Source organism: Rhipicephalus sanguineus, chromosome 4 (genome assembly GCF_013339695.2).
Source record: "Rhipicephalus sanguineus isolate Rsan-2018 chromosome 4, BIME_Rsan_1.4, whole genome shotgun sequence".
In the NCBI taxonomy this organism is placed as follows: domain Eukaryota; kingdom Metazoa; phylum Arthropoda; class Arachnida; order Ixodida; family Ixodidae; genus Rhipicephalus; species Rhipicephalus sanguineus.
The window spans coordinates 131,489,045-131,503,024 of NC_051179.1; the positions used below are offsets into that span (position 1 = coordinate 131,489,045).

Here is a 13,980-nt window from a genome sequence, read left to right on the forward strand (position 1 = left end):
CAAAGTTTAGGCATAGCGTACCGACCGAGTCCGTCTACGTGTTATCGGCGCTTCTGGGTTTCAGAATACACGATTCCGATGAGTACGAATGCCTTTACAGCACACTTGTAGCATCGGCTAACCTAAATGAAGCATTTTTTTTTCTGTACGGTGTCCGCACAAGAAGCGATGAGCATAGATGCGACGCGCTTCCAGCAAACGCCTCCGGTCATCCACCGCCGCCGGTCGCACTCGCCGGCGCTTCTCTGACACGCATGCGAGAACATAGACTTGTCAATTCGTACGCCTGACTGAACCAATATGATGGCATATTTTTCCCGCGCACTGCACTTGTTTTGGTGCAGCTGTTATGCAGTTGTAGCTAATGATACAGCGTCAGATCAGTGCGCTGGCACGGCTGCGCTGTACGTTGTGCGAAAGAAAACATCACAATACTCAATCAATTGTACGCGCGTATTTATCGAATGAAATTAGAGTCGACATAAATCCTCTGCACATGTCGCCTTTTGGAAATTGCGAGAAACGGCTATTAAACTTCGCGGTAATATCCGGTAAACTATACCCGCTCCTCGGTCCACTTGACATTTTTTTTTTAGTTATGTTATGAATTCGAAAAGAAAGTGAGCGCTGTTGCCATTATAGACGTGCCATCCGTTACCGGCAGCAGTTTGTTTGCGTTTAATAACTATGCAAATTTTAGTAGGATGTGAAGGTCACGTCTGTCTCCAGTATGAGACATACAAAGCTGAAGCCAAATGGTGTATTGGGTCATTCCACGCCAACTGTCCCAGTCGGGGAGCTCGAGAAAAATGAATTTCTCTCAAAAAGTCTGAGAAAATCACACAAATATAGACATTAGGTCTAGAGTATTCTCCCAAAATAATTTGAGCGCCAAAAATATTTTGGGCACCTGAGCGCCATTTGAACTTCACGAAATGTTGGAAAACCAGGTACGAAACAAAATTCGCTATAAATCGACCGTTCCAGGCATTCGTTCAACACTTGCTTTTTTGCGTTTTTCGAGCATCGTTATTTCATTATAGGGCAGTTCCTTATAGCAGCTTTATATTTTTTACTCCTTAGAGCGTAGGTAAAATTGAGTAAATTTTCGTGTTTTCGGGAATTTTTTTAGAAAAGACAATTATCGATGAAATGCAGAAATTATTTTTATAAAACTCTCCATAAGACGTACTATCTCCTAAATTTTTTGTTTTGCCTGTGTACGGCGCATAGGCTCTAAAATAAAATCCTGAACTTGGCAAAAACGCTACATTGGCCTATGTTGAGACGTCTGTAAGCACCCTAAGGTGGTCCAAGAAAAATTAAGGGGGAAAGCGCATACGATTGAGAATCATAACAACTTTGGCCAGAGAAAGATTAATCAAAGTAGTTTTTGTTTTATTCGAGAGAAAAAATTTTGAAGTTTAGTCCGATCATTGCATTGTTTTGCTGAGGGGGCAATACAAACCAACTGAATTTGCTGCATAAAAAAAGAGTTAGTGTATTCGCATGGCATGGTTTTAAGTTAATTTTGTTAGTACTTTATATTGTGTATTGCATATAAATGTGCTAATAAACGGAGGTAAAAATATAAAAGTGCCATTGGCTTAGGTGCCAAAATTTGGATCGCGTTACTTATTGCATTTCTTACGCACACCGGAGGTGACGGCAGCGGCGTACAACTACGCCACAAATATCGTCTGTTGTTGTGATCGCATAATAGCTGTAAAACTGCATTTACCAGACTGACAAATCCTACTTTAACCAAAAATCTGCTGTCTGTAACCACCCAAATTAAGGTGTTAAAAATAGCTTGGGATATTCCGTCCCTATTGTCACGGACGACGTACGGAAGGCGTGAATACACGCGCGTCGTCACATCGTGCGTCGTTCCATAGATGAACTTAGTATGCATCCGCTATAAACGTCCACGCTTACGCCTCCTCTCGACGGTTTACATGAACGTCGAGAGTTAACTTATTGTGACGTCCGTTGATTCAGAGAGCCCCATGCAATAAGTAACGCGATTCATTATTGGGGAAATTGTGGCACCTAAGCCAATGGCACTTTTATATTTTTACCTCTGTTTATTAGCACATTTATATGCAATAAACAACATAAAGTACTAACAACAGGAACTTAAAACCATGTCATACGAATACACTGACTATTTTTTTATGCAGCAAATTCAGTTGGTTTGTATTGCCCCCTCAGCAAAACAATGCAATAGTGGGACTAAACTTCAAAAATTTTTTTCTCGACTAAAACAAAAACTACTCAAACTAAACTTTCTCTGGACGAAGTTGTTGTGATTCTCAATCGTATGCGCTTTCCCGCTTATTTTTCTTGGACAACCTTAGGGTGCTACAGACGTCTCAACATAGGCCAATGTAGCGTTTTTGCCAAGTTCAGGATTTTATTTTAGAGCCTATGCGCCGTACACGGGCAAAACAAAAAATTTAGGAGATAGTACGTCTTATGGAGAGTTTTATAAAAATAATTTCTGCATTTGATCGATAATTGTCTTTTGTAAAAAAATTCCCGAAAACACGAAAATTTACTCAACTTTACCTACGCTCTACCGAGTAAAAATATAAAGCTGCTATAAGGAACTGCCCAATAATGAAATAACGATGCTCGAAAAACGCAAAAAAGGGAGTGTTGAACGAATTCCTGGAACGGTCGATTTATAGCGAATTTTTTTCGTACCTGGTTTTCCAACATTTCGTGAAGTTCAAATGGCGCTCATGTGCCCAAAACATTTTTGCCGCTCAAATTATTTTGGGAAAATACTGTAGAACTGATGTATATATGTGTGTAATTTTCTCAGACTTTTTGAGAGAAATTGATTTTCCTCGAGCGCTCCGACTGGGACAGTTGGCGTGGAATGACCATATTAGTATGATGAGTAGTCATTTTGCAGGGCGTGAAGCAAGTGCCAGCGTGGCGTAGTTTTGTCGATGGTGTGAGCGGCATTTTACGTACTCGATCTAAGACATCATGTCCTGGCAGTCCCAAGTATTTTGCACGATAAAGTGGTGGCGGAAACAGCATCGCTATTAAATCTCTGTAAAGATGTTTGCGTGATACACAGTACAAATATTCATTTGAAAACCTAACTGTTAAAAAGCGTTCTTTTTTAAATTACATTCAGAGACTTTGCCTGTGAAGACTTGGCTTCGTTCAAGAGACATTTTTGTGTCGTCCGTTGATTGTCCTCTCTGTGATGTGCCAGAAACAATTGAACACTGTTTTATAAGCTGCAGAGATGCAATCTTATTTTGGGATGTGCTCCAACGAACTCTTCAAAAAGACTTTGTGCTAAATTCACATTCCGTGCGATATCTCTTGCCAGCGAGTTGTAATGACGTACCATTTGACATGCTTCTTCTCATTGGAATGCATAGTCTGTGGAAGACGCGCATGTTGCAGAGAAACGCAGAGCCGATAATTTCCTCAACAGCCCACTTCATTAGGATGGTCACTCAGCTAAGAGATGTATACGAGCAAATCGAAAGTCAGCCAGAATGGTATCCGGTATTGGTGAGGTGCTTATCCTTACCGCTGTTCTAGCATATAATTGGAAAAGGCCGTTGCTATAGCGTTACTTGATGTATTCGCTATAGAGATGATTCCGAATTCGATAGTGCCGTCTGTTAGTCATTGTGTCGCGATAAGAGCATAATCAACATATTAGTTTTTTGTATTGAATTGCGTTCAAGTGCCATGTCTGTGTTGAATAAATACCATGAAAGAAAAAAAAAAAGTCAGCGTGGCGTAGTGGTAAAGTACTCGGCTCGGGATTCGAAGGTGGCACGTTCGACTCCCGGATGGCGGAGTTTTTTTTTTTTTTTCATACGGCTTTTTTTTTGTGCTAATGCTTTCTACATCGCCTTCTATACAATTATTTATGTGTGACAGCTAGGCAGGATGGTCCCGAGGCTGTAGAGCCGTTTTACGCACCCTGATTCTCCAGCATCCATCATAAGCCAGCATCCAGCATACACCATGTGCCACCATCTTCCAGCACCATGATCCACCATGATCCACCATGATGATGGATGGTGGAATCCACCATTCCACATGGCGGATAAATTTTCAATAGGGTATGCACATGCAAAACCGTAAAATTTCGGGGGGGGGGGTTCAACCCCCCCTGGCTACTCCCCTGGTTCCTTGTGAACGTTTTCTAGCATGCTGGCGGCTGTTTTTAATTTTCTTTTGTGTGTTTTCCTTGTTCGTGTTGTGCGTTGCGTGATAGGAGTAGAAAGTAGGACGGGTGTTGAAGGAGTGGATGGTTGTGTGGACAGGGTGTGCACAGGTTCGGTAGAATTAGGCAGAAACGAGAACTCTGTATCATTGTGTGAAATGGGACAAGAAGAAACGGGTATGGAATAATCGGGTGTGTCGGAGCAGTAGTTACCTCGCTCACGGCACTGGCACACCGAGGGGGCAATATTGTCGCGAAAACTGCGGTGACGTCCTGCGTGGCTTCAGAGCTCTCCTCGTCCAGGTTACTGCTTGTTCTATGAGGAAAACATGCAGCCACAGAGTTAGTGCCATGGAGAATATAGTGGTAACAAATACATCTCCTTTAATGCACACATTGTTCACTGTGTATTATCACACCGCAAATGAGCATCTAGCTGCTAGAGCGTTCTCAATGTTGCCAATCCGTGAGAGTTGGGGTTGCGTTACTGCTTAAGAATTAGTGCAACTTATGAATCAGGAAAGGAATTTAATATAGCATAGATATAGGTGAAAAAATGTGCCACCTATTTCGGGTTTCTTTGTAGTGATAATTCTTGACAGAGTGAGTTTCAGGGTGCGTGTCACAAGCAGGCATATTGCATAGCTACTGGCAGCAGTAGCGGCCATCGCTGGTGGCGTTGCCGAAATGGAATATCAACCCACACCTCTTCTGCTTTTACAGAGGGCAACGGCTCAAGTTTCTCCACTGACGCCAGCGCTGGCCATTACCCATCCGAGAAAGCGTGATAGTGTGCAGGCCCAACCGCACCACCTCCCCACTACCTGCACTGCCTTATCCGCTTCCCCACGCTTGTGCCACACGCGACACATCTCTCATTCGCGATACCATGTCTGCGGAAGACTAGTGATTTCTTTTCCTACATGGGCCCAGCTTGCCATTTTAATGAGTAATTACTGTTGTGCGGCTAACTGTTGTAACGACAGTCTAAACACGAAGGTGTTGATTCTAGGGGTGTGCGAATATTCGAGTTTCGAATTCGAATCGAATAGTACCTAATCGAGTAATTTGATTCGACTTTCGAATAGCTAGTATTCGAAGTTTCGAATAATTCGACAGGACGAATACCTCCAACGCGACAAAGGCCAATGGTGCGACTTAGTTAGGGTGGGGTGGCAAAAACTAACGCTAACGTCGTTATAATAGACCTTTCGTTAAAACTTTCATTGACATCCTGGCTCAAAAGCGAGCGCATGCTGATCTTAAAGGAGATTATGTCATTTCCGCTCTTAGAAAAACACGAGAAAATTGTCAAGCCCTTCACAACTTCGTTCCCGAAACGAAGGCACGGACTTCTTGCGTAGTTCGGTCGCGTATGCCGCAAGCGCCGTAAAACGTGCTTTCTTTGGCTTGCGAAACCCTCGGTCAGTGGCTTTGCTTGTAAAAATTTGTTCACGCTGGGCAGTCGTTAAAGGGACACTAAAGAGCAAAACGATTTTTCTCGCATTAGTAAAGTAGTCTTCCACGATACCAAAAACACCATGGTTGCGGCGAGATGACGCTTAATAAGCGAGAAAACGCGCAAAAAGAAAATACAGGTGGCGACGCCACCTTGGAATTCCCGCACCATTTGCCGTGACGTCACATATTTTTGACGGCGCCTGCTTGGGCCTACATAGTTCCTAATCGGTTAAATCGAAGTACATTGTCCTCTGAGGGGGTCACAGACTTGACATAACGAGTTTGTGGAAATTTCGTCGAGCCAGTGGCGCCAAAATACTTTAAATGCTCTTTGAAACCTTTTACGTCACGAATTACAAAGTTCGGCGCGAAATTTAAAAATGAAACTTTGAACTTCGTTTTCTCCTCTAGTAATAAACCTATGATGGTGAAATAAACTACACAAGAGTTCTCCGAGCACACTTTATCAATCTAAACCAATTGATTGTTTCTCTTTAGTGTCCCTTTAATGCCACACTGAACCACTCGTTCAGAAACTTCCATCGTTTCGGCACGCAGTTAAAACGCTGCTGTGAATGGGTGCCCTAAGAGTTTTGGGCCCGGAGCACCCATGGCGATGAAGTACAACATTACCGTTGTCAGATGAGCCGTATTGCGCGACCTTGGGGAAAACACTAGCTACCGTACTCCACCCCCACTCCCCTCTGTTAGTCGTTAGGAGGTTTGGAGTGGAGCTGCTAACTGGAATGGCGGCTCTTCTATCAAGATGCTTGCGCGCCCATGAAAACTGAAACAAAAGCCACTCTGGAACAAGTGCGTACTAAAACTGTCGTCACGCCGTAGCGTTGCTGGTTTTTCCTTTGTCAAAATCTCTACTGGCGGTACAGATTTATTGTAAATATACTATTCGATATTTTTGGCCACTATTCGGCGCTATTCGATTCAAATTCGATTCGAGGTGAAATTTCACTATTCGCACACCCCTAGTTGATTCCACAAGTGAAATTCTACTGATTCCCAAACGGATGGCAACAAAATAGCAGATGACTGGCATATAAGGTGAACTTTTGGCTAGTTGGCTGAACATCTTCAGTCAGGAAACAGCGCGGTGAAAACGAAGACGAAGCAAGGAACGAGGGACACACCACTTGAAGCACTTCGTGTGGTGTGCTGCTCGTCCTTGCTCCGTCTTCGTTTTCACCGCGCTGTTTCCTGATTGAAGATGAGTGGCATGAGTCACTGAAGTACACTGAACAAAGTAAACTGTTTTTGTTCCATACACTAGCAGTGTGCAGTCAGAGTTCATGCATGTGGAGAAAATCAGTATATGTACGAAGCATTCAACATAACCGAAGTTCATTCCTGTTGCTCAACTGCACTGATCTATTGACTTGTTAGGAGATACACGCCCACAATTTGGTTGCCACAGCATTGAAGCAGAAATTACTATAATGCTTTCAGCTTCCGTCTTTAGACCAGTATTAAAAAATAACGAAGCTATATGCAGTGTGCTGCGCAGCGAATTTACACATTGCAAAGGTAAATAGTGCACCGCTTTGATTTCTTGTACTCGTTGGTGAGAGTGGAAATAGTAGAGGGGGGACACAAATTTCATGGCATGCATCACCATGATACTCAAGGCGAAAATTACTTCGTAAAATGTTCGGAACTGTTATGTTTTGTTTTGGCAAAATTCATTTGCCAGCTTGGTCACCCGACCTAAATGTATCAGACTTCTTCCTGTAGGGGACTCGTGAGAGACTGCGCCAGAGGTGCATCTTGATTCATGAATATTCGCGCACTCAAGCAAGATGTTGATGAAGAAGTTATAGGCATTGATATGGACCTACAAAGGCGCACGTGAGACTTCAAGAAGCGTTCTGTGCATGATGGAAACAGAGGCCATGTGCCAGATATAGTTTTCAAACACTGACCTTGCAATTCGTTGTAAATAAATAACATACTTAGTCCTCCTTATAGACAATTTTTTTCTTTGGTTACATATATCATGCATATGTAGTTGAAAAATGTAGGTTGACTCCGTGTCACCCTGTATTTACGCTGTTGCCGCTATTTCATTTCATAAGTGACGTACTACCAACAGTTGTGTACACATCATATTTATGCTGTGCCGTGATGTATTTTGTATATTTGCGCAGTGCAAATGGAAGGCGTGACATTGTGAATCTCAGCTGGTAGCCCCAACAAACAAAATAGTGGTGGCACATCACAAAGAAACGATGGATGTGAGTGTGTTAACCAGCCCTCTATTTGATCACTCGATAATGAAGTTGCCTTGTTAAATTGTGGGTACATGTCGCATATCGCCTTGTGCCTGTTTTATTGTTTGCAATTTTGCATTCCAACGATCTTCCTGGTGTTCCTAGTTTGCCTTAAAAATTGGCTTAATCATCTTTTCACTATGTTTGGTGCACATTTATTATAAGTGAGTTGTGTTTGCTTAGGGCTGGGTTTGGTCACGTTTGTGTGCATTTTATTTATGTGTGGTTCTTCCGATAAACTTAAGGCTATAGTCAGTGCAACGTTGTGTCCCTTTCTTCTCCTTTAGTACGTGTCAGTCGCACTGTAGCCATAACGTAGGGGAAAGTTCGGGTGTGAGGTGTTTCTGTTCCAACTTAAAATAAGTCCATCTTAAACATTTTAAAGTAGTGTCAGCTACATTCAGTGCTTCCAAGTTCGCTACAAACCAAAAACAAAGCTTTAACATACGGGCGTGGCACGATGATATCCTTTAAGAACAGCAGGTGATCGAAATACTTCCATTTCGGAAGTGCATCCGTGATACCTGATCCACTCTTCTTTTTAAGTTCCTTTATATTCTTTGAGAAGGTGTCCCTCTAGTTCCTCCATTGGTTCGCCACAGGCTTGATATTTTCTATAGAAGAAAAGGTAACAGAAACACATTATGCGTGAATTCTCCGAAAATTTTTAGGAATATTTTGTAACGAAAGATATGTGACGCAAGCTGGGAAGCAAGGAAAAAAAAACGAAAAAAAAACCTAAAGGCAAGATAACATCTGGCATTCCATGCTGTTTTCTACTTGTTCGTTGCTTGTTTCTCAATTTGCTACTCAAATCTATCGTGAAGCTATGCACCAACTTTGGCCAACGCAAATGCAGTTGTAACAAATGCAATGACAAAGTGGACAATGTTGTCAGTTATTCATCGTTATAATAAAAAAGGACAAAATGAGCTGTCAGTGTTTCAACGTTAACCTCGCCACAAACATTGTTCGAGCTGTGTACTCCACAACAATTGTATACTCTACCTACATAACAAACGATTGTACTTATGACAATTTTTGTCAACAGAATCGGAACAAGGTCAGTGTGTCTGCAACAGGCATGTTCAGTCGTCAAAGGCAGCCTTGATGAATGAAACGTGTTTGCAAAACATTCCATCAAAAGTGCCGCAAAGTAAACCATTGCAACTTGTAAAAGTGGCTTTCATGCGAGGCACTTTGTCAAAACTTTTCAATTCTATGTTCAAGCAATTCCTCATGGCAAGATAGCGGGTTGGAATGCGCGGGCTCGTTTCCTGGCCACAACACCTCTATGTGGTCACAATGCATAAACGCCGGCGTACTTCAGTTTATGAAATGGAAAAAAAAAATTGGGCAGATCCCACACCTTGTGGGAATCGCTTTCATGCGAAGCAGTCAGCGAATAGTCCTATGCTGCACTTGTTTTGCTTTGAGTCAAGCGTTACGAGGTGGATCGACGTGTTTTGGTAAGTGTAGTAGTTGTGTGCACATCGTGGGCTTACCAGGCACGTCGACAACATTGACCTTTAAAGGGCAGCTTATGATCTGAAGTAACGTCAACACTCACGTTAGAGCACAAAAAATGTGATACCGCGTTTCAATCTATGAGGGCTGTGCATGCAAACTATGCATTTGAAAGAAAATTCAGCCATTGAAACTTTCACACAGGTGTCTGACAAATGACAATAATGTGCAGTTAGTCAATTGGCATACCTTTCATCATCTGGGCCATAGAAGGGCATCCTCAACGGGTCTCTACTCAACCAGAACAATGTTGTGCTTCTGATGTTGTGGATGGCAAACCACTTGTACACAGGCTCCGTAAATTCAATGGTGGGGAGGCAGTCATCAAATCCTCTGGCACCCATCTGCCGTCCATGTTTTTGCAGGAACCTCAGGACTGATGTGACCTAGAATAACATTACACTCTCGTTGATTATGACTGGCTTTACCACTGTCAAATTGTAGGGGTGAGCAATATCTTATTTCTGTGAATTATTTATACGAATAAGTGATTCTATGCGCTTCACCTCAGGAGAAAAGATGGCGACAGCCCTGGCAACGGACATCTTCTCAAAATTACTTGGCCAAAGGTGCTTTTTCGTCAGGCTCCTTACAAGCCTGAATGCACCACCTAGCTTCTCTTGCATGTCATGTAGGTTCCTGTGACAAAATGCAAGTTACACAATAAATTTCTAAGGTAATGAAAAGCTGCATTATTTCATTCACCTCAAGTAGTCTGGAACAATCAGCACTCCATTATTTCTGAAAATTCTTGTGTCGAGGAACTGATTTCTGATGTTCTTGATTACATGGCAATAATCAAATGAGAGGAACAGTGGCCTGTCTGAATCCAGGGGGTGACTGAAAAAAGTGAATGCTGTTAGTACAGTCAGTAAAATTGTTAAAAGAACATATTTGCATTTAGTACAGCTTATTTTTACGAAAAAACATTTATCGAACATAAAAGGCTTTGCAACCTTTAGCAAAAATGTGGTTTAGCAATTACTCACGTGACAACAGGGCCTATTTTCCCACTGGCAAAAAACTTGCAATTAGTGCTGTGGTTATCAGCAACTAACCTCACCACCTGAAAGCCCGCTTCTTCAATTGATCTCAATACTTTCAAAGAAAGAAGCTCAAGCTGCTCTCCTGTCAAACCTTTCGTGAAGTAATATCCTACAGGGAGCCTCCAATAGTAAAAGCATGAAGTGTAAGGTGGAGGAAAACGTTATCCCCTCAAGGGATTGAAAAAATATCAGCACAGGTCTATGTGACACACACAGAGAGTATCCAAACGTCTCATACCTGCAGTGGGTGGACAGTCCTACAAAGACAAAACAGAGCAGATGAGTCGCCGATTCCTCCTCCAAGCCATAATCCACTTCAGCAACCCCAAGGTCTACCAGTCCGTGCACGGCATCAGACTGTTTTTGGTACACTGCTGCTTGCTTCAGTGACATTTCATCCATTACCAAGGAGCCACAGCGTGCCTGCAAGGATTGCATGAAGATGGCTCCAATATTTTTTTTCTTAATACAAGAAAAAGATGCAATAACATTTACCTCCTTTGAATGAAGTTTAACTTCTGCATGAAGGCGCTGCTTTATCAGAGAGGACACCACTTCTCCAGTGCATGCGTCAATGTAACGCTTCAGGGTAGACCGACTCAGCAGCGACAGCACCGCAGTCTCTCGAAGAAGGCGGTAACCAGCTGGCGACTTTGCATGCCAAAGAACGCATTTTCGTATGGTCTCTTCATGCCACCGGCCTTTCTTTTTGCTTAGGAAAGCGAGTTGCTCTTCAAGGAAGAGGGCTTTCCCATCGTTCTCTTCCACCTTTTCCTGCAAGTATGACATATGCAGCAATGGGATGTTTTCAAAAGGAATGTTCAAACAGAAATTAGTTCTCACCTGGAGGACTGCGACATTTGTTTTTTTTTATCAAAGCTTCCGCCTTTTTTGCCTGTTGTCTCAGAGTAGATAATTCTTCTTGCAATTTTCTCTGCATCTCGTGGAGCCTTTGGCACTCCCGTGCAAGGTTTTTCACTTTCTTCAGAAGCTTCGTCATACGTGATGAAGTAAGCCTCGTCTGAATGCCGCATTGCTTGGTTGCTTTTGGCGGGCTTGCGAAGCTTTGCGTACACTTGGTCAGCTCAGGCGTTTCACAAGTTTCAGCCAACCAGACAGCAGTTTTAGGTGATGATGGAAGTGTAGGGGGAAGTTCAGTAACAGGAATCTCCACGTGCGTTGCCCGTGAGTGGGCCTGTAAAGGTGACAACTGAGGCTTCATCAGCATTTCAGCGCCTTGGTTTGTCATACTGCTGTCATCCCCAACAACGCCTGTCTGGTGACCAGTCCCTTCAAATAGGGAGCAATTGGGGTTCGAGGTGTCTTGTCTGAAATATTGAGAAGCTCATTTTTAATCATGTCTACTGGCCTATGAGATAAGCGATGAAGCATATTTTACACCGGGTGTGCCACAGATGGAAAAAAAATGATGCAAAAAACTTGCCTATTTTTCTTGGCTTCTGTATGACTCTTGTCTGCCAACAGCCCAGGTTCAGAACACCTTTTGGCAGGCTTTCGCTCGTTTGGAAGTTGTTTCTGCAGGTAGGCTGGGTAGCCGGGAAATACTGACGGGATGGCATCTGCTTTCAGTTTCCGCAGCTTCAAACCTTCCCTGTAATCTGTTGGCTTGAAGTGCAAGCTGCAGATCTTGCTGCGGTCACTCGGCACCCATGGCTGTCTCCCTGGCCCTGAAAATATACGCAATTCTGCACCAATATCTTCAGGCAACAGGCAACGAAATTTAAAAAAAATGTGCTATTTTTTAGATGTCTACGTTGCAGATAATGTACTCTTGTCTGATTTACTTTACATTACGATTAACTGGACAGCACTAGATGCTTTCACAGTACTACACGTGTACTGCTGACGGCGTGATCAGGCAAAAGCACGCAAAAGGCAAATACGTTTTCTGGGCTGCGTAAGCTAAGTCCACCAGCCACACCCGTGTTTCTAGTCGCCTAAAGACCAACAGCGTTCTAGTCGTATACTATTGCCTAGTAGCACATGGTGCACGTTTGGAATGCCACCGCGCGCTCGCCCGTGAACGCGAACGTTGCTAAAGTGCCGGGTGAATCACTGCTCTGCCCTTCCTACAGCTTTCCTACAGTGCAACTGCACACATTTTTTTCGAAAGCTTACCTTCTTCCTGCCGAGAGATCTTCTTCAACCACTCTTGCCGAATTTCGGTGACAGGAATCTCGTGGAACGATATTCCAGTCGACCGGCGCCCGCTGGACTTGCAGAACGGAACGCAGCAGTATACCATCGCAGAAAATGGTATTATACTGCTGCCGTCCCTTGACGCTGTTGCCGACTATATGGTCACTGATGGCACGCAATAAATTCACAGAGGAGCGCCTATCGCACGTGCAAAACAAACAGACCATGCGTTAGCGGTGACTGAGAGCTTGCTGAGAGCGAAGTAGCCGCCGACGCGATGAGGGTAAGTAGTGGCGCCACGGCGTGCTGTGGCAGTTTTGAGAACTAAAAAAAAACTAAACAAGCAAAAGCGAATGTGGCGACACGGGGAGTGGTGGCATGAGCAGGTCGGAAGTTTATAGAGGAGGTCGTGTTCGTGTCATGACTAGTTAGTCATATTCGTGATGTCATCTTACCCCCCCCCCCCCCACACACACACGTTAATTGTGGTGTACAACAAGTTAAGGAGGCGATTACGAGAGCACCCAGACGTAGGGGGTCAGATAGATAGATAGATAGATAGATAGATAGATAGATAGATAGATAGATAGATAGATAGATAGATAGATAGATAGATAGATAGATAGATAGATAGATAGATAGATAGATAGATAGATAGATAGATAGATAGATAGAAACGCTCAAAGTGCCAAAGGTTCGCTAAGAAATGCTTCGCATTTAAAAGCCATAGGCGCTCAAAATTCGTCATTACGCCTCGTTGTCAGTCACTACGGAGTGTAATCTGATCATCAAATGTCACTCGCAAATTTCAAGCCGGTAAAGATTGTTTTCCACGTTTGCCGTGCGCTACACGTTTCAGGGTCCCCGTCGTGTCTATCTCGCATGAAAAGCTCAGCTGCGTGCACAGTTTGCACTAGAAAAAAGTGCCCTAGAGCGCGGACGACTCTCTTCCAGGCATCCCCGCGTGCGTCGGCGTTCCTATACATGACTGTGCGCTGGTCCAACAGGGCCGGCTCATGCCGTAGTAGCGATATGATGAGCTCGCTTGGGAGTTGAACCGCTTGAGCGCTGATTGTGTAGGTACAGCGGTGAGCACTGTTAGGGCATAGAGTTAATATACTGACCCTAGAGGAAAAGCTGGGCAGCGCGACCGCTAACCACAAGAACGCTGACATCTTGGAACGTTGTCAATCTTCCATCACATATCAATCCTAAAGAAGCATTTGCACAATTAAAAACTCGCGGATATTGTGTTGTGTTTATTTTGAAAACCTTTACGAAAGATTACGACGGC

The 13,980-nt window shown here is 43.5% G+C and overlaps 1 protein-coding gene across 1 annotated transcript in view; it reads right to left on the reverse strand.

The window, feature by feature from the left end:
- The window catches only part of LOC125758302 (uncharacterized), a 32,236-nt gene extending 19,398 nt beyond the window's left edge, over positions 1-12,838 (reverse strand). Inside the window, exons 1-10 of the mRNA XM_049415341.1 lie at positions 12,666-12,838; positions 11,971-12,214; positions 11,384-11,854; positions 11,022-11,313; positions 10,765-10,949; positions 10,470-10,646; positions 10,186-10,320; positions 9,987-10,119; positions 9,670-9,866; positions 4,424-4,526 (exon numbers count right to left, since the gene is read on the reverse strand). Coding sequence (XP_049271298.1) covers positions 4,424-4,526; positions 9,670-9,866; positions 9,987-10,119; positions 10,186-10,320; positions 10,470-10,646; positions 10,765-10,949; positions 11,022-11,313; positions 11,384-11,854; positions 11,971-12,214; positions 12,666-12,792 — 2,064 coding nt within the window. The 5' untranslated portion in view covers positions 12,793-12,838. The remainder of the gene's footprint in view (positions 1-4,423; positions 4,527-9,669; positions 9,867-9,986; positions 10,120-10,185; positions 10,321-10,469; positions 10,647-10,764; positions 10,950-11,021; positions 11,314-11,383; positions 11,855-11,970; positions 12,215-12,665) is intronic.
- Between the last annotated feature and the right edge of the window lie 1,142 nt (positions 12,839-13,980).